Raw genomic sequence first — 27,309 nt, 5'->3', positions numbered from 1 at the left:
CTTGGGAAACTGAGGCAGAGGGATCACTATGTGTTCAAGGCCAGCCTGAACTACATAATGGGACTCTGTCTCAGGAAACCAAACCAAAACAAACCCAAAACAAACAAAAAGGTAAATCTGCTAGGGACAAGCTATTTTAATTTTATTTTTGTGTGGATTTTTATTTTCCCTTTTCCTGAAGGATAATTTTACCCAATATTGAATTCATTATTCAGGATTCTTATTTTTTTAGTAGGTGAAAAATTCGTACTGTTAGAAATGCCATCAAATATGGAGTACAGCCCAGAAAATAATCTGGAGATAATTAGCTGCTCATCTTCACTGGAAAGTGACAGAAACCAAAGTTCTTCATTTTCAGTTCTCTGCATTTGTCCCAATTGTGGTGAGTTCAAAATGATAGTTCTAGCTAGTATCACTTTTATCTACATCTATGAACATCCTTTGCAACTCTAGTGATAGCTGTTTTTTAATTATACTTTCAATTTCATGGTTATGTAAATAGGTACTTGTAAGAAATGATACAGGGATAAATATCATTTGTACTTTGCCCATGTTTCCCAGTAACAGTTTTGTAAAACTACTATGATAGAACAACATCATAACCAGGATGTTGGCATTGATGCAACATGCAAAACTTATTGATATTTCCTTGGTTAATTATATTAATTTGTGTGTATGTATTTAGTTCTATTCAGTTTTTTCATCTGAGTAGCTTTGATGTCCAAGGTAAACATTTCCATTATCAAAACGATGCCTTGTCTTGCCCATTTATAGTCACACCTAACCACAGTGTAATTCTCTAGGGATTCCTCTGTCTTCTTGGATGTATCATTTTTTCCTTTTATAATTGTTGAATACGATTCCATGCTATGGATGTACCACAGCTTGTTTATCTGTTGTTCATCCATTGAAGGACATCTGGTTTTTTTTCCAGATTTTTAACTATTTGAAGTAAGCCGCAATGACTTTTCATGTATGGGTTTGTATATAAACATGTTTTGATTTCTTTAGGATAATTGTTCAAGAGCACAAATAAAAGAAAAAAAATGACCTTTTAAAAGCATTTTTTTGTTTTATTTTATTATTGCTATATTTTCTAGGCTGGTCTCAAATTCATGGCTCAGGCACTCCTCTCAGGTTTCCAAGTAACTGAGATTATAAGCATATTCCATTATCTTGGCTAATGACAAATACTTCTAGTTTTTTGTCATGTGAGAGTATATTTCCTTTCATTCTTGAAAAATAGTTTTGCCTGATATAGAATTCATGATTGAGATTCTTTTTTCAATATTTCATAATATTTATTTATAGAATTTAAAAAATTTATTTATAGAAATATTTGCAAAAAGTACAAACTAGCCTGGAAAGGAGGCCGAAGACAAATTACTTACCTTTATTAGAAAATTACATTATCTCACTGCAACTTCCACCATTCTGTTGAATTTTAAATGTCATATATTACATGTATCACTATCGAATCTAGATTCATTAACATGTTTAGTGCAAGATAGAGATAGCTTTTTCTAAATAAACTTTGTAAATTTCAGGAAAATATTTAGCTACATATACAGTTGTAATAATGCAGCAAGAGCCTGTGTTCCTATTACGCAATGTTTTCTATGATATTAGTATGATATGGTCCTTGTATATTGAGATGTACCTAGTTTTACTTGTATTCATTTGTATGCATATGTATGTGTGTGTATGTGTGTGTCAGTTCAATTTTACCTTAAGTGTAGAGCAATGTTTCTTCTATTACATGAAGCCCTTAAATAGTTCTATTACCACTGTATTGTTCTGTATTACCACTATAATCCCTTGTATTGTTCTTTTTCAGTCGCATTAACTTTCCTTCAATCACTGTTCCCCTCCCACCTTCTGTGTCTAACTGCTGGCAACCACTAATTTGTTCTCCAGATCTGTAATTTGTCCCTTCAGTAATAAAATAAATGGAATCATGTAGTATGTAACATTTTTGTAGTATTTTTTCTTCTCAGTGTAATTCTCTGAGACTCACCCATATTGTGGTGAATCATTCTTCCTCCCCATTAGTCTAGATGCACTATAGTTTATCTGTTTATCCGTTGAAACCACTAGGTTTCTTGTTTTTGTCTAGTAGGCATCGTGTTGCTGTAAATGCTCATTTAAGGTTTTAGTTTTTCTTTATTTCATTTATTTTGTTTAATGGATCTAGATTCAGTAGTGCTACATGCAAACACACATTTTAATTTCTCTATTACTGAATGCAACAGCTGGGTCCTTTGGTAATTGTATCTTTAGTTTTATATGAAACTGATAAATTATTTTCCAGTAACTGTACTGTTTTCCATTTCTACCAGAAATGTATGGTGGTGCTAGTTTCTCAGTAGCCATACTGTTTCTCTTCTACTGTTCTTTCTTCCTTCCTGATGATCCATTTCTTCTATCATAGTCTTTCTGATCAAAGATTTTCCTTTAGGCATTTTAAAATAAGAGTCAGCTAGTAAGAAATACTTTTGGTTTTTCTTTGTGACTATCTTTATTTTCACCTGATTCTTGGTGGATATACAGTATGATTACGAGTGTTTTCTTACAGCATTTCAAAAATGTTTTCTTTGTAGGAATGTTGAAGGAAGAAGAAAGTAACCTTGAAAAGAAACGCTGGCCAATGAACAAATTACGTTTACTGGAGTCTGATAGTGATCTGTCTTCCTATTCATCTATAAGTAGTTCTTTCAGTCCTGGTAAGTTTGAAAAGATGTATACTATGCATAGATTAGTTAGTCTAGATTAGTCGTGGTGAACCTATGGCAGGCATGCTGTAGCGGGCTCTTTGTTACATTGAAATCTCTAAAAGGTTTACCATTACTCTCTTTATGTGAGCTGATAGCAGCTTTTAAATGAAAAATTAAGTTATTTTGTGGAAATTGCAGCTTCACAGAATTTTCCCAGTGAGAATATCTTACAAATATGTAGTAAAATGTCAAAACCAAAATATTGTTGCAGATAAATCAGATTTTATTGAGATGTTCTCATTTTTACTTGTATGTGAGTGTGTGTGTGTGTTTGTTTTCATGATGAGGTTTCCAAATAATCCAGTTAAGATATAGAAATAAGGATCCCACCTGTTATCCTTTGAAGCCAAATCCATTTTTCTCCTTTAACCTGTCTATTTCTGTTCTTTTCTATCCCTGCCACTTGCAACCACTTATTTGTTCTCCTTTTTAAATTTTTAAAAAATTTTGTAGTTTATATAAATGGACTCATATTCTACCCATAATTCTTTGGAGGTTCATCCAAGTCAGTGCATGTATCAGTAGTTTTTCTTTTTTGCTGCTGAGTCCTATTCTATGGTATAGATATACCATGTTTCATTTCTTTTTTCACACATTAAGTGGTATCTGAGTTGTTTACTGTTTTTTGTATTTAGAATTAAAGGTGATATGAACACTCGTACAGATTTTTGTGTGAACATACAACTTTCATTTCTTTAAGATACCCCCTAGGAGTGCAATTGCTGGTTTACATGCTGTGTGTTTTGTTTCATGAAACACTACCCAGCTGCTTTCCAGAGTGACTGTACTATTTTCTGTTCATCAAGAATTGCAGGAGTGATCTAGTTTCCCTACAACCACTCCTGGTCTTTTTAGCTTTTTTGTTCCTTTTTTAATACTGTAAGATTTCTTCCTTCATCATATCTTTTCAGAGTGAAGATCTTCCTTTCGTCATTCTTTAAGTGTAAGTCATCCAATGATAACTTTTAAAGTAACTGTTTCTTTGTATGAGAATGCCTTTGTTTTTCCTTCACACCAGCAGGTGAGATGTCTTGTCTTTCACCATGTGAAAATATTTTACATATTAAAATGTGTTATGCATAGCTACCAGCTCCTCACAATGTAATCATTATGTACTACAAACATGTACTATAAAAATAAAAAATAAAATGTTGCTCAAAACAGAATCAAGCACAGAAATGAGACCCATGTCAATGGATGGTCCAAATTTAATGGAAAATAACGGTGATCAAAATAGTAATACAGAATCTTCTTCCATCAGTTCCAGTTTTGGTGAGTTTGTAATGATTCATATTGCAAATAGCACTCTATTCTAGACTCATTGGTATTCTTAATATTATTTCTTAGTGATAACGTTTCAAAACATTTTGAGATATTTCAGAATTAAAGGCCAGCCTGAAAAACAATAGAGGGAAATATTGTATATTCTTTACTCAGTTTCCCTCAGTAATAATATTTTGCAAAAAACAATAAAATATCAAAACTAAGATCTTAACATTGATACAATTGATTTTAGTTACTAGTATTGATCTACTACATGTCCTCAGATTTCTCTGTATTAATCATTTATGTTTGCATGTGTATTTCATTCTCTGCAATCATACATCATGTGCAGGTTCAGATGTACATCAAATCTTGAGCTATCCCATCAGCTTCAGAACCCATGTTGTTGATTTTTTATAGCTACACTTACCTTCATATCATTCCTCCCTGACCTTTTCATGCACCCACCCAACTACTAGTATGTTCTCCTGTTTATAATTTTGTCATTGCAAGAATGTTATACAAACAGATTCAAATAGGGTTTAAATTTGGAGAATGACTTTTTCTACAAGAATAATTTCCTGGAGATTTATCTGTTTTTTGCCTGAGTAGTAAGTAGCCTTTTGCATTTAATAGTTCCTTCCTTTTTACTGGTGAGTACCATTCTGTGGTATGGATGCATTATAGCTTGTTTATCCATTTACTCTTTAAAGGACATCTAGATTGTGTCCAGTTTTTTTACTATTACAAGCAGTGCTTGTAATAGTAAATATAGTGCTTGTAATAGTAATAGTGTGTAGGTTTTGGTGTGAACATATTTTTCATGCAGTTATTTGCTTGGTGGTATGGTAATTGAATGTTTAGTATTATAAGAATGTATTGAACTATTTCCAGAGTGGGTAAACCATTTTACTTTCCTCCTAGCAATATGTGAGTAATTTGCTTTCTCTGTATCTTTACTAGTGTTTGATGTTTCCGTTATTTTTTAAAAATTTTAGCCTTTTTGCTTTAGTAACCAACTTCAGTTTACTTAATTTTATGCAGATACAATGTGATGTACTTGACAAAATATTTAACTAGGACATGAATATGTATTTGAGCAAGAAAGTTAGCTTTACTGAGGTCTTTGTCCAGAATTCTAATCATTATCTTAAGGAGCAGACTTGGATGCTGCTGCTGCCCACAAACCCTGTAAAACCTAGTTTTCCCGACACCATTTTATTTATTTTATTTTAAAGAGAAAAAAACAATAAAATTTCAAAACAAGATAATTAGAGGGCAACAATGGTTAATACACTGTGCACTGCCATCTCCACACTAGTTACTCAGAGTACAAGATATCTGCATTTAATGGTCCAAACAATATTGGCACACAAACATTTCCCCAGTGAACAAAGAGAAATCAGTAGTATAACTTGTCTTAACTATCAAATGTGTATATATACTTGGGTGTGATGATGAATACCCATAATCCCAGCACTTTGGAGGCTGAGGCAGGAGTATTGTTGCAAGTTCGTGAATAGCCCAAGCTACAAAGCTCAAGACCAACCTGAACTGCATAGGGAAACATATACATATATGTAAATTTCTTTCAGCTTTCACACTAAGAAGAAAATAAAATATTTACACATGTGAGTCTGATTTATTTCACTTATGAGTATGGTCTTTCGTTACATTCATTTATGTACAAAAGTCTCAAGTTTACTCTTCTTTATGGCTGAGTAGTACTCCATCATATAAAAATCTTTTAAAACCATTCTTTGGGTGATGGGCATTTAGGTTGTTTCCAAGATCTACCTATTACATATTGTGCTGCTATAAACATGTGTACACATATATAACGGTAGTACAATGTTTTAATTCTCCTGAGAAGATACCCAGAAGGGGAATAGGCAAAACACCATTTTTAAAGACACTATGTTTCCTCTATTGTACGGTTTTGGCCCCTTTGTCAAAGATCAAATAGCTGAATGTGCCTGGGCTTATTTATATATTTTTTATTCTGTTCCATTGATCTACATTTTTTTGCCACTGTCATTTTTTTTAAATCACTGTCACTTTGAAATATAACTTGAAATCTAGGATTGTGATGCTTTTTTCTTGGTACCCAGAATTTCTTTTGCTATTCCAGTTCTTTTTCTGGTTCCATATGAATTTTAGGATTTTTCTCTCAAGGTTTTTTTTTTTTTTTTTTTTTTTGTACTGGGGATCGAAGTCACAACCTCACACTTTACCAGGGAAGTGCTTGAGCCACTGAGATAAATCCCTGGTCCTTTTTCTCGAGGTCTATAAGAAATACTATTGGTAGTTTGATTCTTTATATATTGTAGATATAAGTCTTTTGTCTGAGGTGGGAGTAAACAGCCTTGTCTTGTTCCTGATCTAAGTGGTAACTATTTTAGTTTTTCACTATTTAGTATGATATTAACTTTAGGCTTTTCATAATAAATTCAAGTAGTTTCACTCTTTTCCTAATGTGATGAGAGCTATCCTGAATGGGTGATGGATTTTGGTAAATGCTTTTTCTATGTCAGTGTTCACATGGTTTTTCATATTTAGCCTGTTAAGGCAGTTGCTTATCTTGATTGATTTTTCAGGGTTGACCAGCCTTGCATACTTGATCACAGTATGTAATTCTTGGTATACATTATGTATTTTATTTGAAAATATTTGAGTAGGAATTCTTTCGTCTACTTTCATAAAAGTTCTTGATTTGCAGTTTTCTTTATTTTGACTTCCTTTGTCTGGTTTTGGTATTAGTACTTACTAGCCCTATACATGGTGTAGCTATGTGATTCCTGTTTTTTATTTTATGGAAGAGTATATGAAAAGTTGATTTTAATTCTTTAAATATTTGATAAAAATGTCCAGTAAAATAATCTGAGTCTGAGGATAACTTTCACTTGCAAATCCCAATTCTTTGATGTTTATAGGACTATTTATATTACATGTATCACCTTGATTGAGTTTTGGTAGTTTCTAGTTTTAGAAGAATTGGTCCATTTTTTCTAAGTTACTAAAAAAATGAGTGCAATAGGATTGTAGTATTTATCGTTCTTTCAATGGTTGCTGAATATGCAGTGATATCCTTTGACTCATTCTTGATGTTTATGGTTTATGTTACCTCTTTATTTTTGTTTTTCTAGAAGTTTGTTAATAACAATCAGATTTTTGGTAATCAACTTTTGCTTTATTAATTTCCTATTTGTCATATTTTCAGATTCATTGATATATATTCTTTATTATTTCATTCTCTTACTTCTGTTTTGTTTCCTAGCTTTTGTCTTAGAAACTTAGATTAGGGATTTGATACCTTTCCTCTTTTCTAATGTGAGTATTTAGTATTATAATTTTTACTTTTGTTACTGAGTTATTGTATCAATATGTTTTGGTGTGTTGTATTGTTATAAGTCTAACATAATTCTTAATTTCCTCATAAAATTCCTCTTGACATGTAGATTATTTAGGTGTATACTGTTTAATTTTCAAGTGTTTAGTGAATTGATTGTTGTCTTATTATTGGTTCCATTGTGGTTGGAAAATATACCCTGTATGATTTCTGTTCTTTTAAATTTGTTGGGATTTGTTTCTTTGGCTCAGATGGTGATCTGTCTTGTTGAATATTCTAGAGGTAAGGCATGTAATTATGTATGGTCTCCCTTTTGTAGGAGGAATATTCTATAATGTGAGTCTCGTTGAGTGGTCCATGTTATGCAGGTTCTTCTATGACTTTGATTATTTTGTCTTGTCCTATCAGTTGCTGAGGAGCTGGTGTTGAGGTTGACTTATAATTGTGGACTTCTCAGTTTCTCCTTTCAGCTCTTTCAGTATTTGAGATTGTTGTTTCCTGTGTACACATTGAGGATCATTATATCTTCCTGGGGCTTAATATTTCATTGATATACAACATCCTTTCTCTTCTAGTAACTTTATTTTCTGCTGCTTTAATTTTGGATTGATGTTTATATGAAACATATTTTTCATCCTTTTACTTTTTTTTCAGTACTAGGAATTGAATCCAAGGCCTTTGCTCTGAGCTACATTCCCAGCCTTTTTAATTTATTTTAAGACAAGGTCTTGATAAATTGATAAATTACCTAAGCTGAACTGGGACTTGTGATCTTTCTATTTCAACCTTCCATTGTACTAGGATTACAGACATTCACCACCATGCCCATCTTCATATTCTTCATTCTTTTACTTTTTTGTTTGCTTTGTTTTGTTTTATGTCTTTTGAAAACAAAAGCAATGTCTTGCTATGGAGGTCAGGCTGGCCTTAAACTCACTATGTGGCCCAGGCTGGTCTTAGTCAAGCTCACAGCAATATTCCTGCCTCAGTCTCTGAGAACAGTGCTGGAATTATAGGCATGGACCTCACACTTGTCTCACCCTTTTACTTTCAATTTACCTATTGAAATTGTAGAATTTCTTAAAAACAGCATATAGTTCCATCTTATTTTTATCTACTTTGTTATTGCTGCCATCTAATTGATTTAGACCATTTGTATTTAAGATATTTATTGTCATCTTAAGGACCCTATCTACTTTTATTATTATTTCTTTTTATTTTATTAAAGTTTTTTCAATACTGGGGATTGAGCCCAGGGTCTTTGTACTGATCTACATACCCTGAACTTCTTATTTTTTTTACTTTTTGAGTTAGGTCTTGGTAAGTTGCTAGGTTGCCCAGGCTAGGCTTACAGTTGTGATTCTCCTGTCTCAGCTTCCCAGAGTGTTGGAATCATAGGCATGTGACATCACTTGTGGCTTCATTTGTTTTGCTTCTTTTTCTATTTTTTTTTTTGCCTTTTTTGAGACAGGACTTGCTATGAAGTTCAGGCTCAAGCTAGTTGTGCGCTCACTTTGTAGGCCAGGCTGGTTTTGAAATTGCAACGATCCTCTTGCCTCAGCCTGGGATTACAAGCATGTGCCACCACCCTGAGAAGTTTCTTTCTTTTGTTTGTCATTGCTGTGTTTCTCTTTCATGCCTTTAGGTTACTTGAATAGTTTTTAGCATTACATCTTAATTTGTTTCTTATTTTTTAAGAGTAGAAAAACTTTTGGAGAAAAGGAATGGAGATTAGGAATGAGGGAATGGGGACTAGGACTAGCTACTGAGAGACATAAGGGGTCCTGAATGAGTTGCCAATGAGCCCACCTTGCAAAGGAAGTTTTATAGAGCAAAATCATGAGGTGGGTAAAACATGGATCAAAATTATGATCGATCAATACGATTACAAATATAGTTGCTTAGGTCATATTGATCTAATGTAGCAAGAATACATGAGTGACATCATTACCTTAGTCAATAATTGTGGTCTCAGTCTTGTCTTTAGTTTTTGTAGTCTTAGTTTTAGTAGTCACAGTTTTAGTGGTTTTAGTTTTAGACTTAGTAGGTGGAAGAGGATGGCCCACCCCTAATTAGATAATGAGAAATCTCAAAAGTGTGATATCAACTATCCCAAAGCCTCCATTAATTTCTTAGAGAAGTATGTAAACCTATTATTTTGCATAGGTTTCCTGGTGGTTGCTCTAGGTTATTGTATACATATATCACTTACCACAATCTGTTGGTATGAACATTTTACCACTTGGAATCAAGTCTTCTTTTCTTTGTTTGTTTTCTTTTCTTTTTTTTTTTTTTTTGTCTTTTTCCTTTTTTATCAATACCAGGGATCGAATTCACAACTGCCTGCTTGCAAGGCAGGCACTTATGCCACTGAGCTAAATCTCCAGCCCCTCTTGTTTTGTTTTCAAAATGAGGTCTAACTAGCCCAGTCTAGCCACCAACTTGCTATGTTGCCCAGGCTGGCCTTGAACTCATGATTTTCTTGCCTTACCCTCTCAGGTGTGTTCACTATGCTTGGCTTGAAGTAAAGTTTTTTAAAGTTTAATTCTTCTTAATTACCTTTGCTCTTTTCACTTTTAAATTTTATTGGCTTAAGTATCATATGGAGCTTTTATTTTGGTTTCAGAAATCCCATATGATTTAGAAAACATGACAGTTTTGTATTCACCTATATTTCTGTTCTTCCTTTATTTTGTTGAGTAGTATTCTACAATATAGATGTATTATAGTTTTTTTAATCATGGAACGACACTTGAGTTGATTTTGGCTTTGAGCTATCATAAATAAAGCTGCTAAGAGCACTCATGTGCTGGTTTTTGTGTCAGAATGGACTCTTATTTCTCTAGGATAAATGCCCAAGAGTGAAATTACTAGGTTATGTGTTAATTGGACAAGTAGTTTTAAAAGAAACTGCCAAATTGTTTTTCATTTTTTACATCTCCCCCAATGATATATGAATGGTCTAGTTTATCCATATGTGTATTTCTGTTCTTTCTTTCTTTTTGATGCTCCAGGATTCCTACTCTCATCATAATGTTCTGTCTAAAAACCTTCCTTGAGGTATTCTTTAAGAGTAGGTGTGCTGGTGACAAATGTTTTTTTGCTTTTCACTTGTCTCTCATGTGTTTATTTCCCCCTCACAGCCAAAGAACAATTCTGACTGGATACAGAATATGAAGTTGAGAGCTTCTTTCTTTTAATTCTTTTACTTACAGAAATATTGGTTGAAACAGAAATCAATATGGAAAACAGCCTTGGTGCAATGAATCACCCAGACTTCCTGACAAGCTGTGATTGTCAACATCCTTCCTCATCATCTGCTTCTCATCCTCATAGTTTTGGTAAGTTTGAAATGATACTTATTAGAAGTAGCATTGTTTAACTGTTTCATCAGCATTTTTCCTGCACACTAGTGGAAGCTTTTTGTTTCCTATTTTGAGGGCTGGTTTTAGGTGATACAATGATGACTTGCATTTATTGAGTGCATTTTATATGCAAGGCACTGTGCTGATCAAATGATGTACCTATTCTCACTTAATACTCATAAACACAGCATGGTGTCTTAGTACTTTATTGTTCTAATTTTCAAGTTCACAAAGCAGATGAGTGACACTGAACTCTACCCTAGTTCTCTTTAACTTTAAAACTTATGTTGCTTACCAGTCTCCTGTACCATCTTCCCAGCCACAGTGGTAGAGATGAAGGGACCCCAGGCTCTTTGGTCTCTAGGGGCAAGCCTTCCAAATATTTCATAGTTCCTTTAGGTCTTCGTTCCTGAGTCCTTATCTCTAATTAATGTTCTAGAGCAAAAGTCAGTAAACTTTGTCTGTAAAAGGATAGATAGTATTGTCAGTCTGAACTACTCAACTCTGCTGTTGTAACAAAAAAGCATCCAGGGACAGTAGGTCAAGGGACAAGTGTGGACATCTTCATTATACAAACAGGCATTGAGATCAATCTGGAGACCAGTTTGCTGAAGGAAGAGGCTTTTCTTTAAATTGTTTTGTTACCAAAACTAGAAGAAATATTGAAAAAATACAGTTTTTGTACTAAAATGAGCACATTGGTGCAGTGTTACTAGAATTATAAATTGGCAAGCACTTTCTGAGGGGTAGTTTCTGTTAAAATCCAAATATATGTAAATTATTTATGCCAGTTGATTTAGTAATCCCACTTCTGTCTGAAGCTATGATAAAATATTTACATTAAAAATTTGGTATAAGAATGTCCTTTTAATTGAGGCCTGCTCAAGCCCTCTCCTTCCATGGCTTGCAGTTGCTATCTGACTTATAAAGCCAAGTGGGAGAGTTGTCTTCTAGGAAGACAGAGTTGTCTTCACCTCCGAAAAAGCCTCCTATATAGCTGAAAAAAAAAAAGAATATCCTTTTGTGGAATCATGAAAAATGAGCAACAAATAAACAATAGGGAATTAGTTAAATGACTTCTGCTGTATTGGTCGTTTTATTTACTTCTTCATAGTGGAGACACAATAACTGATACCCACAACTTAAAAGGAAAAAAGACTTCAAATTTGGCTCATAATTGGAGAGGTTTTAATCGATTGTTGGCTGGCTACAAGGGTAGCATGACAGAGCCATGGCAGGCAAGAAGCAGTGAACTCTCAAGGGAAGAGAAGGATCTCAGTGAACTAATCCAGTATCATATCCAAGATCCAGTTACCTGCCAAAAGCTCCACCTATGAGCTCATAAAGCTTTGGGGACAATTTTATATAAATCATAACATTCTGTCCCTGGATTCCCAAAATGCTTGTGCATCTCTGTGAAAAATGCGTTCAGTCTATTTCTAAGAGTTGTCAAAGTCTTATTTTTTTAACATTGCTAAAACGTCCAAATACAAAGTTTCCTCTGAGTTTTAAGGCAAACTCTTTATCTGTGAGCCCCTGTAAAAATGAAAAGGAAGTTAAACTATTCCAAGACACAGTGGTACAGGGTAAACATTCACATTGTAAAAGGTAGAAATAGAATGACAGAAATGAATGGGGTCAAAGCAATACCAAAACCCATCAGGGAAAACATTAAATCACATAGTTCTGTGTCTAGCACAAAAGGCAATTTGTGGCAAAATGAACTGTAAACCAGTTGTGTGGCCCTGCCCCTATGGTACTATAGGTGGTTGCAGCTCTCACTGCTTCTCTTGTGGACTTTCTTTGCTCACTCAGTGAGGCTTTCCTCAGATGATTCACATTACTGGTTTTTCCAATATCCTGGGGTCTCCATAGTACTTTAGGCTTTCCTCTCACAGCTTCATGAACTGCTCTCTCAGGTCTCTATCTCTTAGGCTCCCAGGCCTTCTTCTGAAATCTGAGTGGAAGCCTTCCTAACCCCACAACTCATGCATAACCAGCACTATGTGGATGGTGCCAAGGTGCTGCTGACTGGAGTGGTAGCTGGACCCTTTTGGTTCTTGCTAGTAGTCGCAAAGGTTTCCGAAGGCCTAGATGAATAAGCAAGTTGACCTGAAGCCTAGGGAATCAAATGGTGTTCTCTAGGCTACCCCTATTCTGGAGTATGGTACCCTGAAGCAAAGTTTTTCAATTTTGCAATTTTGAGCCTTGAAAGGGTGGAGGTCCTGCTGGTTGCTGTGATGCCCTCAGTCTATCTTTTTTATTGTCCTAGTCCAAAGTTCATGGATTCATTTTTATGCTAATTTCTTCAGCAGCCAAATCTCTGTTCTATCTGTACGATCCCCATCTTTACCAGAGCTTTCTTTCTGGCCAAACTCAAAGCTTTTAAAATAATTTTAACTTTAAAAATCATTTGCTCTTGATTCTCAATGTAGAGCTGATAAAAGCCCCCAAATTAGAGGGCCAACTCTAAGGATCCATTAAATGGATTAGAGAAATTCATGCTTACAATCCTGTTTCTTTAGTAGAACTTCGCTTGGTACCAACCTCTGTATTGGTTAGGGATCTCTAGAGGAACAGGATTAATAGAAAATATGTTAATAATTGTACAAGTAGATTTATTAGGTAAGCTTACAGGATCACAGGTGGGAGAGTTCATAATAGTCATCTGGCTGACTCTGATTTTACAATTTTGTGATATGTAATGGGAAACAACTTCTAAGGAATAAAACTTGTCCATAGATTGATGCACTAAGACAAAGTCTCCTGATGTTAGTTGCTTATGGTGAGTAATAAGTCCTTTTTTTAGTGCTAAAACTTGATATGAAAAATTAAAGAGGCTAAATAAGTGAAGGATATGAGAATAAAATCAGACTTTATAGTGTTAGTGACTAACAATCGTGAAATAGAATCTCATAATTAATGCACCTCCAGAATTGTTGTATTGAGGCCCTAGAATGCATAGGCACTGAAGACACCACAAGGAAGATGCATTCTGCCCACAAGGAGCTCTAAGTCCAGAATGGGACACTTCAGGCAACAGAAATTCCAGACCAGTGTGGTGGTGATGAGACAAAGCTCAGAGAATAGAGAACCTTCTTTGAGGAGGTTTGAGTAGACTTTTCTAAGGACAGGTATTTGAATCAGAAGACTTCTTAGCTAGGTAAAGGATATAGGAAAGATGTTTTGGTCAGAAAGATACCTTATGGGCAAGATAGAGTGAGTGCATAAGGAAATAAATCTTGGTGTCATAATGTTTGCAATGACTCTATTTCCTCTTTACTGATTGTCCTTTCTTAGTTCTAACTTACCCATTGAAATATTAGATAGCTTTAGCACCTTGTAAGATTTGGCTTTTGGTTATACACATTTTTAAAAGTACCATGGCCTTATTTGACTTCCTAGGTCAGTGTTTTTTAGGGTAACTTGTGTGACAAGAAATATGATAATTTGGCAGAGCATCCCCATTGGGTGAAACTTGTAAACTCTCAGAATGAATAAAGAAAGGAATAACAATCAGGAAGAGGAAAAATTGTGGCTTATTTTAAATACAATTTTTATTATTCTTTTTTGTTAATTTCATTTCAAATTTTCCTGAATACTTTCTGCCATTTTCAAAATATCTGGCAATACTTTTTCCCAACTTTGATTTGAGTGAATATGGAAAAGACTGGAAAGCCTATATTTCTTGTATCAGTTCTCTGATTTGTTATTCGTGTTCTAAAGCCAAAATTACTGCAGTAACTTATTTTTTATCTAAGTATGATAACTACTGCATAAATCTATACTACATACAATGCTGTAACTGAGTATAACACAGAGTCTTCAGGCCATATGCTAAACATCTCATTTACTTAATTAAGGGGACAGTCTCATTCTTTCAAAAGCATAGTGCCAGTTTCACTACTTGACTTTTATATACTATAAAATAGCCTAAGGAAAAATCAAATACATTGTTATGATTAGTACACATGAAACTAAGGGCTATACTAGAACAAGCTTCAGCTACAAAGATGTTTATAAAATCTTTTCTATTATTTCACCGAGTAACATGAAAAGGAGCCAGGTGTGTATGTTCCTTGACTGTTTCTCTGGTGGCTGAGGACCTTTAGACAGGCCCTCTTAACTTGTTTCCTTCTAGTGATGGTAGAACCTGGTAAAAAGAATGCTTGTCTCAAGATTGTACGATCACAGATAATTTACACCCTAAACAGTTAAAAAGTATCTAATTTCCTTCTCAACCATTTTATCTTCAGAGTTTTTAGAGACATTTTTTTATTCTAAAAAAATTAGGGAAAATACTGTATCTTTTGTCTTCTGATAAAATATTTAACTTAATGACAATTTCCGATTTCCAGTATCCTCTCTAAAAACTCCACTTTATTATTGCCCTGGCTAGTTATCTTTATCTTTGTAGAGTAAGTTTATAAAAACTGTTTGCCAAGAATATGTGTATTTGAGCGTATGTTTTCCTGGTGAACGGCTTGATTTCAGTGATAGCTCAAGCACCATCTGTCTGAAACCAGTCTGCTTATTTTTAACATTCCATTATATAGCTTTCAAAAACTGCACCCAAAACAATTTGCATGTAAAATTAAGATGCTGCCTGGAAAATGATAATTTGCATATATGCTTGAGCATCAGAAGAGAAGCAACATCTGCCAGGTGCCTGCTGTGTGCTTGACAAATAAACAGATAGTTATGCAGCTCTGGACAGCATATAGTGCAGTCCTTGGTTTCTATATGTGACCTACTGATGCAGAGTTTGCATTTTAGCAATACTCTCCAGGTAGTTTGCAAACACACTAAAGTTTTAGAAGCCCTTGTCTAGAGCAATGATTGTTACTTCTGGATGCATATTGAAATCATGTAAGACACTTTTAAAAACACTTTTAAAAATGACTGTCTTCTTCCATCACCAGAGATTTTGGTTGAGTTTACTGAAAGTAGGGCCCATCATGACTATTTTTAAAAGAATGATCCCTAAGGTAATTCAAATGTACAACCAAGTTAGAAACCCACTAGGGAAAAAAAAAGTAAATAAACCAAATGTTAAATACAAACAAAAATTGTCATCCCCAAGAAACTCATTTATTCATGGAATGTTTATCATGCACTTATTTTGTGCAAATTATTGTTCAGTTCATTGAACTGAGCTACCAAGTCCCTGACAAACAGCAAGTTATGGTACTGTGAGGAAGCATTCACACTTCTGCTTCCTTTCAGATAGTATTGTGGCACACAGTATTTGTATAATGTCAGCTCACCTTTTTAGAGATGTTGCTTCCCTACCAGCCTTGGGATTCCTGTTAGATGCTATAGCATGTAAAGATACTCTTCATTTAATGATTTCCCTAATTAATGACTGTTTGGACTTACAACCCACCATTTACATTTACAACCCATATTTGGACTTAGGACACGGGAATGTGTGTGGTAATGCTGCCTTATGGTGCCTTCTTCTACAGTATAGTATTGTACTTTTTACAGTGTTATAATTTCATGTTCTTTTATACATTATAATACTACATGTAAATAAAAACAAAGCCATCAAGTTGGAAATTTCTTTGACCATTTCCTTGTTGTGAATATTGTAATGTACATACTATATACAATTCCTCAGTTAGCAACTGTTATGACTTGTATCTAGATGTCCTCCCAAAGCCTCATGTAATCATGGGGCTTTTCAGAAGTGACTGAATCTAGGTTGTGTGATGCTGAGTTTAAGGATATGATGCTGGGACTGATTCATGTTGCAATTATAGGATTAATAGTGCTAGGATTAAGAGTGTGAGTGCTAGAGCAGGTGGTTTGGATACAATATAAAGGACAGAAGGAGTGCCACTGTTGTTGTTTTCTGCTGTTTTTCTACCTTCTGCCTGCTGTGAACTGTTTCTCCATTGTGATGCCCCTCTGCCATGCCACCCTGCCTTGGAGCCAGCCAACCATGAACTGAGACCTCTACAAACTGTGAGCCAGAATAAATCTTTCCTTGTTTTAACTTTGGGTGTCAGACATTTTGTCTCAGCAATGAGAAAAGTATCTAAGACAGATAACTCATTCAACAACCTACTTGCAGAAATAGAACTTGGTTGTTAAGAGAGTAGTGTCTGTATATACCTTGTAATTACAGGACTTGGTCTATACATTGTTGGCAAAAATAAAGACGCCCAACCCCATTACACTGACATCTATGCATGTGAATGCTTGAAGAGATTGTGGTGGTGAGGGTAGTTCTCAGTTGTCTCTATAGAAAAGGGCCTTACAAACAAGAGAAAATGAGAATTCTTTGCAGAGAAATAATGCTAAGCCTGATGGTAGTCATAATGCAGTGATAACTCCTGAGTCACTAGGTGAGTTTTAAAAGTAAATTATTTTTCAGATACATATTGGGTCTGGGTGATGTGTTCCAGGGACTCAATGTACTATTCTCTTTACCTTTTCATGTGTTGGAAAAAATTTCAAAAGAGATTAGAGCTATTGAACCTCTTATATTAACAAGCTAATGAAATATAGATGCCTGGTTGTAGAACTGGTTATTTGTAAAGTTAAGCTGAATCCTTTATTTTTCCCGTGGAGAACAGCCTTTTATCACTCATCTGGCAGTATAAACTCTCAAAGGAGGCACCAGCCTTTACAGGTGAAGGGGAAGGAGCTACAGCTGTCATCAGCCTGAAGTTTATTCTCTGTGTCTGGCACATTGTTCATGCTCAGTGAGAGTTTTTGGCATAAAATAAATGTTGCATTCCTACTGCCAGGTGTCTATTGAAGTCATGTTCTACTTCTGTGTCAAGTGGCAGTGGTTCTGTAGGAGACAGTTCCACCAGCCATTTGTGCCTCTCAGTGCTGGCCTTTAGCATCATCACTATCAGCAAGTGTCCCTAAAGTGGCAAAACTTTATTGTGTCTGTACCCTGTGTCCCATGTCAACTGTTGGTAGACTATTACCTGGGATCCTGTTCAAATTGAATTATTGAAGCAATGTATTTTTATATTATATTTTTCCATTATAAAAGCAACCTAACGGCTATATCTGTTAAGGTTATACACATTGTAAAAACCGACTTGGCAAATTAAACAAAAATCACCAGATAACTACCTCCTGTACTTAAAGAAGCAAAGCACAAACCAAAACTATGGCAGAAGGATCTAGAGTGGCCCCAATGCTGGGGAAAAGAAAAAATAACTCATCTGGGGAGCTTGTGTTACAGGTCTCTTATAGACTGTGTCAGGGAACAGGGCAACTAAGTACATTGTTAACCAAGCAGCCACCATTGTTGTATGTACTTGTTACACTATTTTATTTTAAAAACTAGAAAATATTGAAAAGGAAGGAAAGGTTTCCATAATCAACATATCTTTTTTGTAAAAAAAAAAAATCTTGTGGTGGGCATTTTCATTGTTGTTGTTGTTTTTTTTTTTTTTCTTCTTACAAACCTTTTGAAACATTATGGTCTCTATATACAATTGTCCTCCTTTAAAGTGTGTCTTTATTTTTCATGAACAATCTACTCGTTGTAGTCATTGTGCTTAGTAGATTTATAAAGTACCATCAAGTCAGTATACCTAAGTTTATTGAACTAAGTGTATTACTTCTTGACAAATGTTTTTGGGAGAGAATTATTAGTCATACTATAAACAATTATATTCATTTGGATGGCTTTTTCAATATTTTGGATTGTTTTCTTGGGTTCTCAGAAATTAACTTACCATCGTAGAGTATAAGCTGCATTTCTGACCCTTGATAAATATTACGAGATTAGTCTCAGAATTATGTTTTTGGACACATTAAGTGAGTTTCAATAATTTAAACTCTTGGTAAATGTTAGATCTGAGTAACTTAACAATTTATTCTGCCATGCATTAAATGATGAGTGTTCCAAGATAAAAAAATGGTTATTGACTTACAATAGTAATTTTTCAAATATGTTTTCCTCAACAATTCTTTATTATATGCAAAGTACAGTATTTTTCAAATATGGTTAATTTGTGTTACTAAATGGCAAAGAAATGAAGATAAACTATAGAATGGAGAAATGAGAAGCTAAAATTAACATTTACTTTGTCAGCTCAAATATACCTAAACTATATTTAAGATGAGTCAACTGGTTGATTTGTAAAATGAAAAGTTTAATACTAAATAGAAAACATAAAAATTAAAATTTTTCAGTGAAAAACATGGTGCTTATTTTAAAAAACTTTTCTTGTAAGTAGAGAAACAATACTTAAAACTACATAGAATTTAATAGTAAATGTAATTTTAAAACTTACTGTATCCTAAGAGGTGACAGAACACTAAATCTTTCCCTTAAACAGTTGGAACTTGTATAACACATTAGCAGTGATTTCTGCCTCATTCTCATCCACTAAAATTCAAGGCTTCTTTTAATTTCTCAAATTCTCATGTCTAAAAATTCAGAAAAAAGCAGCCAAGTATGGTGGCCCATGTCTGTAATTCCAGCATTCTGGGAAGCTGAGGTAGAAAGATTGCAAGTTAGAGCTTGGCCTGCACTTTGACTCAAAACAAAACAAAACAAAACAAAAAACAAAAAAAAACCATAAAAAGGGCCCGATATATAGCTCAGTGGGACATGAAAAGCCTGGCTTTAATCCCCACTAGAATCAGAAAAATTACCCTGTCAAAGCTCTTTAAAATGTGCAACCTTGAGGATTTAGTTCAGTGGTGTAAGCACCTGCCTCGCAAGTGCGAGGTCATGAGTTTGATCCCTGTTACAAAAAAAATGTTCAACCTAACATGTGCCATCAAAACTGATGTCTTTCTTTTTTGCTTTTAGGATACTTTGGAAATCCATACAGACATATAAAGATACCAAATTCAGTAATGGAAACAGCAAAATCCATGTGTCACCCACAGCAGTCAGCCAAATACCTCCTTCACCACCTGTTCACAGAAGATGTCCTGCTCAGAAGTAACGTCCATGGCAGTTTAGATGAAGGCCTGTGTGCCCTTGACTGCAATAGGATTAATGCCCTCCGAGGTTTGTTATTTGTAGAGTATACTGAAATAAATACAAGCCAGTCTTTTTAGGGAAGAAGGGCAGAAAAAAGAATCCACATAGTTTGTGTATGTTGTGAGGAGAGGTGGTGCTTGTACTAAGTCCCTTCTAAGAGAATAAGTAAATTAATTAATTATATTTCTCTTTGTATTTGGGTTCTTAGTGCTGACTGCTCTTCCTTGAATGGCTTTACTAGGATAGGAAAAGAGTTATTGACTGTGACTCCCTGCTGAGCATATGGAAACTAAAATATCTTCATTGAGCCCTAAGGTCAAAATTGAAAGGCCTTCGGAGGCTGAGGATTTAGCTCAGTGGCATAAGCACCTGCTTGGCAAGCATGAGGTCCAGAGTTTGATCCACGGTACCACCAAAAAAAAAAAAAAAAAAAAACCTAATTGAAAGGCCTCATCAGTTTGTAGAAAGAAGTGTCAACAGTATCACAGCAAGTTAATTTGCTAGTTTTTAAAATGATGAACATTAGCACAGTGTGGTTTTATGACATATGCAAATGAAGTTGAAAAAGCTTCCAAAAATAATTCTGCGAAATCTCAAATTTGGACAAAGTAAGAATTATGATATTTTCTTGTTTTTCTGCTGCCCCGGAAAGACATTGCTCTGAACCCCACCTAACCTGCTCTTGGTTTGTTCTTCCTTCATGTATAGCAAATTGGAATGACATTTTATTTTATTTTATTTTGTTTTATTTACTTCTTGGTAGCTGGGATTGACCTCATGACCTTGTGATTGCCAGGCAGGCGCTTACACTGCTGAGCTAAATCCTCAACCCAACATTGCATTTTATTCTAAAGAAACTGCTTACTTCTTTTGCAAGCATTTGCTGTCATCTGACCCGATTTTTTAATCTGACTCAACTTTTTCTGCCTTTTAAAAATGTACTGCAACTTGTATTAAAAACCCCAAAAACTTAACTCTGTGACCTAGTCACAGTCTGTATGTGTGGTTTGTTTAAAAAAAAAAAAAGCAAGTTTCCCCAACGTGTTCTCTTTCTCTAACAGTTGTATTCCAGTGTTTTTTTGAGACAGAGTCTCACTATATATTTCACCCTGGCCTTGAGACTCACTATGTAGTCTAGACTGGTCTCGAACTCATGGTGATCCTCCTGCCTAAGCCTCCCAAGGGCTGAAGTTATAGGTACATGCCACCACACCCACGTTCTATTATATTCCTTTTAACTGTTTTACAACTGACTTCACAACCTAATAACTAATCATACCTTATAATTCAGACACCACTGGGCTAGCCCACCAGGCAAAATTCCTAAATCCAGTGTCCTCCTACCTTAAAGTAGAAAAAGTTTTTTAAACTAACTTTGAATTGAATGTATTTATAGAAGAAATAATGTCTTTCTTAATGTGAGGGAAGCAACTTTTGTAGCTCTTTAATGTTTGAACTAGCTTAATTTCCTAGAAGTTTATGAAAAATATTGCTTTGTGTTTTTCCATCTTGTTTTCTCTCATTATATGAAAATCAAAAATAGTCTATTGCAGTAAAAAGTATTCCGCACAAGTCTGATACATTATCCACATAGGGTATATTTTAACAGATTTCTTATAAAATTCAAGGTTCCATTGCTTTGTAGAAGGACAGTCATGTGAGTTATTTCAGTAGAAAATACAGAGGAGTCATTTTGTCCCTAAGGGAAAAGTGAGACCCAAAGAATGAATATAAGCCATCAAGAAAGCATATTTCACTTTTATAGAAAGATAAAGTGAGCTTGGCAAACTGAAAGAGCCCCAACAAAAACTGAGTGACCAGACAGACACAGGCGATGCCTATGTAGGAGAAAGCCTGGGCTTACAGCCATTAATGTAATCTATAAAAGTATCACTTTATTACAAACAATTGCAAACACAAAAATGTATGCATACAAATATAATACTATAATCAATACTTTTCTGCCCATTTACCCATTTTAATGAGGTATTAGTGATATAATGAATACTATAGCCCATCATCTCTTTTGCTTCTCTTTCTCCCTAGAAATAATCACAGTTCAGGAGTTAGATCATTCCCACGTTATCTATGTTAATAAATTCATAATTAATATATAATACTGTTCTATGTTTATAATATTGTTTTAATGTTCATAAATGGGAATGTATAGTGCATATCCTTTTGTATATTTTTATCCCTCTACATTGTTTTTGGAGACCTGTTCATATATTTTAACTGATGATTAGTATCCCGCTAAATGGATAAACCAAGTTATTATTCTGGTATCATTTCTTATCCCAAATGTTTTTGGAAAGAACTCAGTAGTCAAAGATAACTATATCCATTTACTAACGGTATTTATTTCACATAAGAAATTCTCTGACAAGAGTTAATTTGTATAAGGGCTCTTTAGGGGCTAGTTTATATGGAGAAAGTTAATAGGCTACAGATTTGTAATAAAAAACCCTTTCTTCTTATACATTATTCCATCCATATCTGTATATTAGAGAACTACAAAACTGTAGCAATAAGAAGTACTTCACAAATCTTTTAAGAAAAGGCAAGAAAACACCCTTCAGGACACACCCCCAGTGACCCACTTCCAACCTTGTGCCATCTCCTAAATGCACTGATGAGTATAATGCTCCCATGATTCAGTCACATTGAGATCTGTTTGGGGCACATTTTAGTTCTAAACCATAACACCATTTCTTCTGTATTTTTAAATGTCAGTATAGGATTTCATATTATTTTTCATGCATTTTATCCTGTTAGTATAGGTCAGCTTTCCTCAAACAGTTTCTCGAAGACATCTGGATTTGGTAGGTATTTCATGAATAACGTGCTTCTTAGATAAAATCTGGAAAGACTTTAGCGAGCACCTCAAGGATCTCAGTAGACTCTCAAATTTAAAACGTGTTTCCAATGCTTTTAGCTGTGAAGCCTGCCAGCTCTGTCCAGATCTGGCTCTTTTGTCCTGCACTGCCACCTCCCTCATTTATGTGCCCCACCAGAGCTACTTCATTTATAATTTTTGAATGATGACAGTTACTGATGATATGTACTTTTACTATGAAATTTCTCAAAGCATTCAATATGCCATGTGTAATGTATATCCCCCGTGGGGGACTAGCATTTCCCATTTACACAATTAGAGACTTTTCCCCCAAGAAACTTCTTCCAGGACTAGTTTTTCAGAAAATACACTAGCCAGTGTTGGCCCTTTGTCACTACCTATTGCAGGCTTTGGTTGGGATGGTGTATTTGTCTTCCCATGTGTTAATTATCCATCCAGCTTTCTTCATGGGCACATGGGACAGGCCTTTCCCTAACTTCCTATTGTTAATAAAAATGTTCAGTTCAGCAGGAGACAGCTTTATATTGAATCCAGTGACCTACTATAGCTGTTTTCTTTATTCCTTTGGTTTTGAAAATGTTTTCACTTTGATATATCTTACTAAAAATTTTGGATATATATTGTGTTAACGGCATTGTTTTGATTTATCAGTCTGTTAACCCTAATAAAAAAACAAGTGAGGTTAATGTTGCAAACTAATGCCAACTTGTAGGGATCACCAAATTCTTTTGTTTTAGGACTCAAAAGTACTGAGGTAATTACCTATCAGAGTCAACTTTGCTCTTCTAATAAAGATTTCTCTTCTCCATCTTTACCTTTGTTTGTTCTTCCACTTTTTTACAGAGTGCTCCTTGAATTATATTACTGTATCATTTTCCCCAATACAAGTTATCCTATAATTGCAATATACAAAAATCCTTATCCCTTTTGTCTGATATAAATCCAGGAGTAGCAAAAACAGAAGTTACAGCTTCTTGCATTTCCAGGGTTAAAGACACTGCAGCCTCCTGCACATTACAAAGGCTTAACATTCCTGTGTTTGAGATAATAAATAGTGTGCTAGATGCAGATTTGATACATTTTAGTTAAAATTTTAAGGACACTGGGTGGAAGGTATAGCTCAGTAGAAGAATGTGTGCTTAGTGTAAGTGATGCCCTGAATTTAACCCTGAGCGCGTGTGCGCGCGCAGTAGAATTAGGGATGATTACATTTCTCTGAAAAATAACTGTTCTGTTTTGGGACTTTATCACCAGAGTTTCTCCAAGACAACTATCCTGTTTATGATCTAACAGAAAATGGATGTGACTGGATGCTGTGTGTGCTCGCCATTGACAACTATATCTGGAAGTTTAGATCTAACCTCAAGAATACTACGATCAAATTACAAAAGCTGCTTTCAGCAAATCCTTCAACACAGCCAAAGCCAAGAGATGACGATGAACCCAACTCAAGCATTTAAACGTCAGCCATCCCACTTAAAAATGTTGGATCGGCTATAAGCCTCTCAGTTATAATTCCAAAATAAATCTGAAAAAATAGCCAGAGCTCTTTTTCTGCCTGTAAAGGGAGACAGAATTGGAGTAGGAAGATATATATATATAATGGTTCTGTCTCTCTAGACTAGACAAAATGATAGGCAGTATGCTGCCGTGAATCTCTGATTGAGGGAATAGTAGCAAACTGCTAACTATTGTTATTGTTGCTGTTTCAATGTAGAGAGCTAACATATTTAGCACTTAGTGACAGGTGAAATCTGAATGTCAGTGAAGCACAGGTAGACAAGTAGAGAACTGTGGTTGAAAGCATAAACCACAATGTTAAACGTAATAACTTTCATGTAATAGACACTCAGTATTTATCAAGAGAATTGAAACAACAGAGTTGAGATGCAGATTGTGCTGATTTAGAAGGAGATGTGTTTTACATATGTCCAAAATACCCACTGTAACTTTCTTAAACATTCTTCAGAATTTTAGAATTGATATGACATTTGTTTGACCTAAGTCTTCCGGACTTAGACTTATGTTCTTTTGATTTACTCCTGATAAGAAAGTATTCTTTTAACTACTTCATGATAACATTTTATTATAGATGTTTTCTCAGGTTGAACACAAAAAATTATTTCAGGAGATGTTTTGGTACATTTTAAGTAGTTTGAAGTTTAAAGAAGTTATCACCATGAATAATAAGAATTTGACCAAATTCAGACATTATTCTTGGTTTCCAAAGTGTCTGGATAAAAGTTTAGTATTTTCTGTATTTTTCAGATAGATTTTACTAGTCAAAATGCATACAAATTTAAATCTCACAATATTTAAGTGTAAGAAAATATTGGTCAGAAATTTGATGAGACAAAAGTGGTCTTAAAGGATACTGGCAAAATTATTGGAAATTTTTCAAAAATTTATTTTGTTCATGAATACAATTTTATTGTTAAACTAAACCCCTGATTTTAAAGAAAATTCTTGAATGTTTTATCCATATTAAATAAGTATAATTTCATCATTTGATCATTTGTGTTTAGGAAACATTTTATCAGCTATATCTTTTAGACTGTCAACAATCTTCATTCATTTAATGCAAGTTTTAGTTATTAAGAAAGTATTTCTCTTGAAAGAGTTACTATGGCCATTTACTGGTGACTCACAGCTTTGCCCTAGATAATTGATCTAAACTAACTTCAGTTTTTGCAGAAGATAGGAAAATTTAACAGAAAGTAATGTTGCCAGTCAATTACTACAATTTGTGTGAGAATTGACAAGTTGCTATTTTTGTAAATAGTTCAGGGTGTTTTTATATGACTGCTTTATTGAATGCATATTTTATATGAAACCTGTTTTGAAAATTAAGTTCAACTTTTAGAATATTTCAGTGAAATTCAGTATAACTTTATAAAGGTTGGTTATAAAAGATTTGATTAGGGGACCTGAGAGTGTACATCGGTGGTAGAGCACTTGTTTAACATGCTTGAGACCTTGGGTTCAGTCCAAATCCTTTGTTGCCATTGTGTTTTTCTGTTATTGTCATTTTGCATTTGTTTTTGTTTTTAAAATGTTTGTTTCTTGATTTTTCTGCCTTTTTTCTCTTTAAAATACTGCCCCCCCCAAGAAAAACAAGAAAGGGATTTAGCATTTAAATTTACTTTTTATTTGTTGATGTGTGGTCTCACTATGTAGCCCAGGCTGGCCTCCAACCTGCCTCAGCCACCTGCCTCAGCCTCCTGAATTCCTCCGGAGATTGCAGGTGTGTATTACCATGCCTGGATAGAATTTACTTTTAAATATTGTGTTGTCTAACTAAATAATTTGCTGTAGTAGTTGCCTTTAGCTATGGTTTTTCTATATATAATCTTTATGTATTTAGGCTAGAATAACAAAGGTTTTAAAAAATAATTTTTAAAATATTGCATACAAAACCCTTCATAAAGGGCAAAAAGTTTTTGACCACAGTTATTTAGATTCATCTAAGATAGTCTTTACCTTCACCATTCATCTTCACAAATAATTGTACAAATTAGTAATAATAAAGGTAGTATATGAAAGTAATTCACATTCTAAACATATTATCAAAACATCACGTTATGCCCTATAAATATATGCAATTATTATTTGTGAATTAAAAACAAAATTAGAAAATTAAAATTACATAGTTGGAAAAAGTAAAATTCAACTTGTATGTGCAGTTTTCAAATTAGATTTGTATGTTCTGGTCTCTGAAATAATCCTTGGAATGGAAGCAAAACTGCAAAAAAAACCACTGTATTTACAAGCATTTTTCCATACTTACATGACTTAATTGTTTTATGGTAATTGCTTATATAAGCTATTTAAAACAGCCTTATTTAATAGAACTTTCCATGACAATAGAAACATAGGTAAACATAACAAATTTGAAAAACAAAAAAAAATTTATAGTGCCCATTGTGGCAGTCACTGGGTATATGTAGTTATAGAGCACATGAGTCGTGACTAATTGGATAAACTAAATTTAAGATTTTATCTCATTTTAGCTAACTAAAATTTAAAATTAAGTAATAGGTAGATAGTGACTACTATATTGGATAGTACAGTTTATTTTTATTTTTTACTGTCTTTTTTTTTTTTTTTTTTTTTTTTAGTGTTGGGGATCTAACACAGGGCTTTATGTTTGCTAGAGAAGTGCTCTACTACTGAGCTATATTCTTAGTTCCAGCAATGTCCTTTATTAAAAAAAGTATTCAAAAACAATTTCCATGATTTAAGCATAATACAAACATTTGGTGGAAAATAGATTTAAAAAATATTTGAACGATTTAAAAAATATTTGAAACTAAAGCTTGAATCCTGTCTTTAGAATGTGTCATTTAAATCCTTCTATTGTATTAGCCCAATAAATGTCTATTCATAAGATTTGCTCTTGCTAAATGTTAAAATTTGTTTCCAAAAATAAATTAATAAAAATTTAAAAAATTCTATTGGCAGTTGTTTTTTGAGACAAGGTTTTGCTAAGTTGTCCAGAATGGCCTGGAACTCACAATATTGTTAGCTTCAACCTCCTGAGTAGCTGGGCTTACAGGTGTGTACCACCATGCTCAGCTAGTTGCAACTTTAATGAACTCATTTTACAGAACTTGTACTAATGTTACTGCAACATTTTCTATTAATAACAGTTTTAGCCAGATTCAACAGTGTGACAAGGTTTGCTTTCTTCCTCAATGAGCAAAAATAGGTGATACGTTAAACTTTTGGTG

General features: G+C 34.2%; 1 protein-coding gene across 1 annotated transcript; it reads left to right on the top strand.

Annotated features, from left to right (window-relative positions):
• The first annotated feature begins 249 nt into the window (after window positions 1–249).
• On the top strand, window positions 250–26,689 carry Bend2 (BEN domain containing 2). Its single transcript, XM_063242813.1, has 6 exons — window positions 250–382; window positions 2,601–2,723; window positions 3,939–4,046; window positions 10,602–10,727; window positions 19,546–19,749; window positions 23,834–26,689. The coding sequence occupies exons 1-6, from the start codon at window positions 259–261 to the stop codon at window positions 24,037–24,039; spliced, it is 891 nt and encodes a 296-aa protein (XP_063098883.1). The 5' UTR covers window positions 250–258; the 3' UTR covers window positions 24,040–26,689.
• Window positions 26,690–27,309: the final 620 nt, after the last annotated feature.

Source organism: Cavia porcellus, unplaced genomic scaffold (assembly GCF_034190915.1).
Source record: "Cavia porcellus strain 051 isolate PalLab524CR breed Dunkin Hartley unplaced genomic scaffold, mCavPor4.1 scaffold_33, whole genome shotgun sequence".
NCBI lineage: Eukaryota > Metazoa > Chordata > Mammalia > Rodentia > Caviidae > Cavia > Cavia porcellus.
This window is presented reverse-complemented; position numbering and strand designations above follow the sequence as displayed.